Source organism: Triticum dicoccoides, chromosome 7A (genome assembly GCF_002162155.2).
Source record: "Triticum dicoccoides isolate Atlit2015 ecotype Zavitan chromosome 7A, WEW_v2.0, whole genome shotgun sequence".
Classification (NCBI taxonomy): domain Eukaryota; kingdom Viridiplantae; phylum Streptophyta; class Magnoliopsida; order Poales; family Poaceae; genus Triticum; species Triticum dicoccoides.
In genome coordinates this window covers 590,887,412-590,890,733 of record NC_041392.1, presented here as the reverse complement: position 1 = coordinate 590,890,733, position 3,322 = coordinate 590,887,412, and the positions used below count along the sequence as shown (strand labels likewise).

Sequence of the window (3,322 nt, the reverse complement as noted above, 5' to 3'; positions counted from 1 at the left end):
CTCCGTCGAGCCGGGCGCCCCATCCACCTCTACGGGCGGCGGCGGCGTAGCAAGGTCAGTGAGAAATGGCGCCGCCCGGGTCGCGCCGGTGGGCGTACGTGCGGATCATGGCCGGCACCATCCTCGGCGGCGGCCTCGGCTTCTACGTCATGCACCGCATCGAGACCTCCTACAAGGCACGCCGACCCCCGCCATACCCGTCCCCCGTCCAACCTACCTACCGCGATTTGCAAATCATTTTGGTCGAAGCCGCCGCGCTCACGTCCGCTCTTGCAGGTGAGGATGGAGGAGAGGCTGCGGAGGTACGAGGCGCACTTGCTCGCCAAGGAGAAGGAGGCGCAGCAGCTCCAGGACGAGGGGCGCCGCGAGGACCAGGCGCAGGTCTTGCCGGACTCGTGATTTCCTCTCATCCTGTTGTTCCGGCTCGCCTTCCCGAGCTGTTAGGTGAGTAGTACTACTTGTAACTACCATGCCTCTTTGATAGATGTGTACTTTTGTGGTATGAACTGCATCATAAATTTCGGAGCCTGATGCCAAAATTCAGAGCTGTTTGTATTGCCTGTTAGTACCTTGGTCTACTGTCCGGATTTAAGCTTTAGCACTCCAATTTGCCTGCGGTTATCTGATCCAGCCGAAAACCAAATGTAAATGTGCGCTATGCCTTGCTACCATCTAGCTATGTCAGATTGTCAGTATCATTGTTGTCGCAACCTGCCTAGTGCTTCAGTTCTTTGAGGTTCAGGTATACAATGTGGAACAAGTCGCTGAGGCTCGTTATAAGTCTGGCTTAATCTACTAGTGTCGGCATTGCCATTACCACACTGGTGGATTAGGCACATAGAAAATCAACAAATTTGGTCATTTTTGGCAGTGCTGATAGCTCTGGCAGTGGCACTTGGCATGGCCGCATGATTGGCGTGCTGAAGTTTTAGGACCCCATTTGGGTCCAACTAATAGAAATAAATGAATTGTTCAAGTTAAGAGTTCGAGCTTGTGTATAAACAGAAAATTGTCAGAACTCCCTCCAGGTTGACGACCATGGCAACTGAATTTGTTTTTTAATGTGACCAGAGGCACTGCATTAATGGCAATGGCAATTATGTAGGGGTTACCCTACAAAGGTTATCTCAAGCTGTCAGCTGCCTCACAATAGCACTTCTTCGTGAACGTAATGGCGAAACCACAAAATACAAACATATTTCAAGTAACACATAAAAGACGACAAGTTTCTAAAGTTCTTTGTCACGACATCCAATTTGGTTATGTGGAGAACATCATATAAAAATGTATTGGTTTGTTGGAAGTTGTAAGCACATACAATTATGAACACATTAGCAATAAAATGTATCTGTGCTTCATGCATGCCAGCAGTTCATTTGAAAGAGTGGGCTGGTAATTAAGCAGATAGAGAATTTCAGGTATCCATATACTGGCAAGACAAGAATCAGGTATGCAATGTAACATAGAGAGACATAATCGAACTAGATAAGCTTTTTCATGGTGAACAACAAGTAATTTGTACGTGTCTAGCTTTTCAGTTATGGGTTGTATCTCCATGCAAAAATAGGGGGCTTGATTAACCTATATGTGGGTTCGAGCTGTTGAAGACAATTCCTGGCTCCTGCACTTTCAGTTGCCAATATACATAATAATATGTAGACAAAAGAAATTGAACTGATTTTTTAAGGAGTAGTGCTCTTTTTTTCCGAAAGGTATCTGTTGTCCAACATACGAGAAGTGGCAATGCTGTAAAGTATCAGATAATTGACCACGTGACACATGTGGTAAGCAATCCAAACTATTCAAAAAAAAAGCATCAGATAATGGAAAAATCAAATGATTGACTATTGTAGATGCAACATACTCTGCATTATTAGATAGTAAAATCCAAAGGCATATAACAGAACTACAGAAGAACTCCGACGTGCCACGTAGTAGAGCACCGGCACACTTCTAACATTAAATTGCTCACAGAAGCACCCTGAAGACTACAATTTTCTCATTGTTAAAGTTCTCATAAAAGCTTTTGATGATGCTAAAAAAACCAAGAGGAATACCAAAAGGTTTGTACATGACTTTTTCTGTTTCAGCAATATTTCTTGCCATGACTCATCCGAAAGCCCACGTGATAGCTTTTCTCATTACATCCTGAACATGCAAACCAGTATAGCATAATCCACTATTCATGCATGTCTATTTGCAGAACATAACCTGACGTGTTGGATATCTGCCATCAGGAGCTTTGTAGGAGTTCATTCTTCTTTTGAACAATTTTGTAGTAATACTTCTGGAAGAATTCGCCATGTTGAACAGACTGCTATTCATTCTGCATATTTGCTCTCGCATAGCCCAAGCACATTCAGTTGGATTTGAACCAACTACTTTTCATTCATTCATTCATTCATGTCTATTTGCAGAACATAATCTAGCGGCTCAAAGCTTCTTGAGAGGTGTGCCTCTTGCGTCTATGGTCGTTTTGTGAACATGAAGAGATAATTTTTCTTCCCCTTTTCTTTGTGGAGAAAGAGTGTGCACCAGTTGGAAGTTGAGCCTAACTGCAACTCTGCAAGTACTGTAAGATTCGGACCCTGCTGTGTGAAAATGGATCGTAGCTGTATGAGTATGCTTCGAGGGCAATTCGGAGTATGTTGTAACCTTCCAAAAGCGTTTCCTCTGTGTGCTCGTTTTCTCCCGCACGTCGTGCTCCCGTCGTTATAAGATCCACGCGGCACCGGCACCCGGCAAAAGGACTCGACCAGTCGCTGGAGCCCTTGCCGGATCATGGAGCGCCTCCGACGCTGCCAAGAGTGCCTCCATCCCCTGGAGATGGAGAGGGTGGCGGTCGGGCGGTGCGGCCACCGAAACATCTGCTCAGAGTGCTCACTGACGGACCGCTGTCGCCGCAAGCTTACATGCCCGTCTTGCGGCGCCCACTGCCCCACCGTCCTCATCACCCGTGCGACGGAGATGACCGGGGATAGCGCCGTCCTCCGCTGGACGAGGCCGGCGGCGTCCAGGGAGGGACGCGTTGGCAAGTACTGGTACCACAAAGCGTCGACATCGTATTTCGACGATGAGGAGCAGTACAAGCTAGCCAAGTTGTGCCTCCCAGATGAGGCCATGAAAAAAACTGGGGCAGGCGCATGTACGTGCACAATTATGTGAGATCCAAATGTACTACTTGGTACTTTGTGCCACCGATGATAATAATAATCATGTTTTTTTTCTTTTTGCAACTACTACATTTTCCTTTGGATCGAGACGCGCAATTTCGAGAAGAAAATCGCAGGTCCACGTAGAGATCGTCGGAAACCGGCGAGTT

At 46.5% G+C, this 3,322-nt stretch overlaps 1 protein-coding gene across 2 annotated transcripts; it reads left to right on the top strand.

Annotated features, from left to right (window-relative positions):
* The first annotated feature begins 6 nt into the window (after positions 1-6).
* On the top strand, positions 7-2,683 carry LOC119332790. 2 transcript variants are annotated; one of them, XM_037605942.1, is made up of 3 exons: positions 7-176; positions 277-444; positions 2,418-2,683. In XM_037605942.1, exons 1-2 carry the CDS (start codon positions 66-68, stop codon positions 397-399), a joined length of 234 nt encoding a protein of 77 aa, XP_037461839.1. In that variant the 5' UTR covers positions 7-65; the 3' UTR covers positions 400-444; positions 2,418-2,683. The 2 variants fall into 2 exon arrangements, with proteins under 2 accessions (XP_037461839.1, XP_037461840.1); XM_037605943.1 differs by lacking the exon at positions 2,418-2,683 and adding an exon at positions 2,204-2,396.
* Positions 2,684-3,322: the final 639 nt, after the last annotated feature.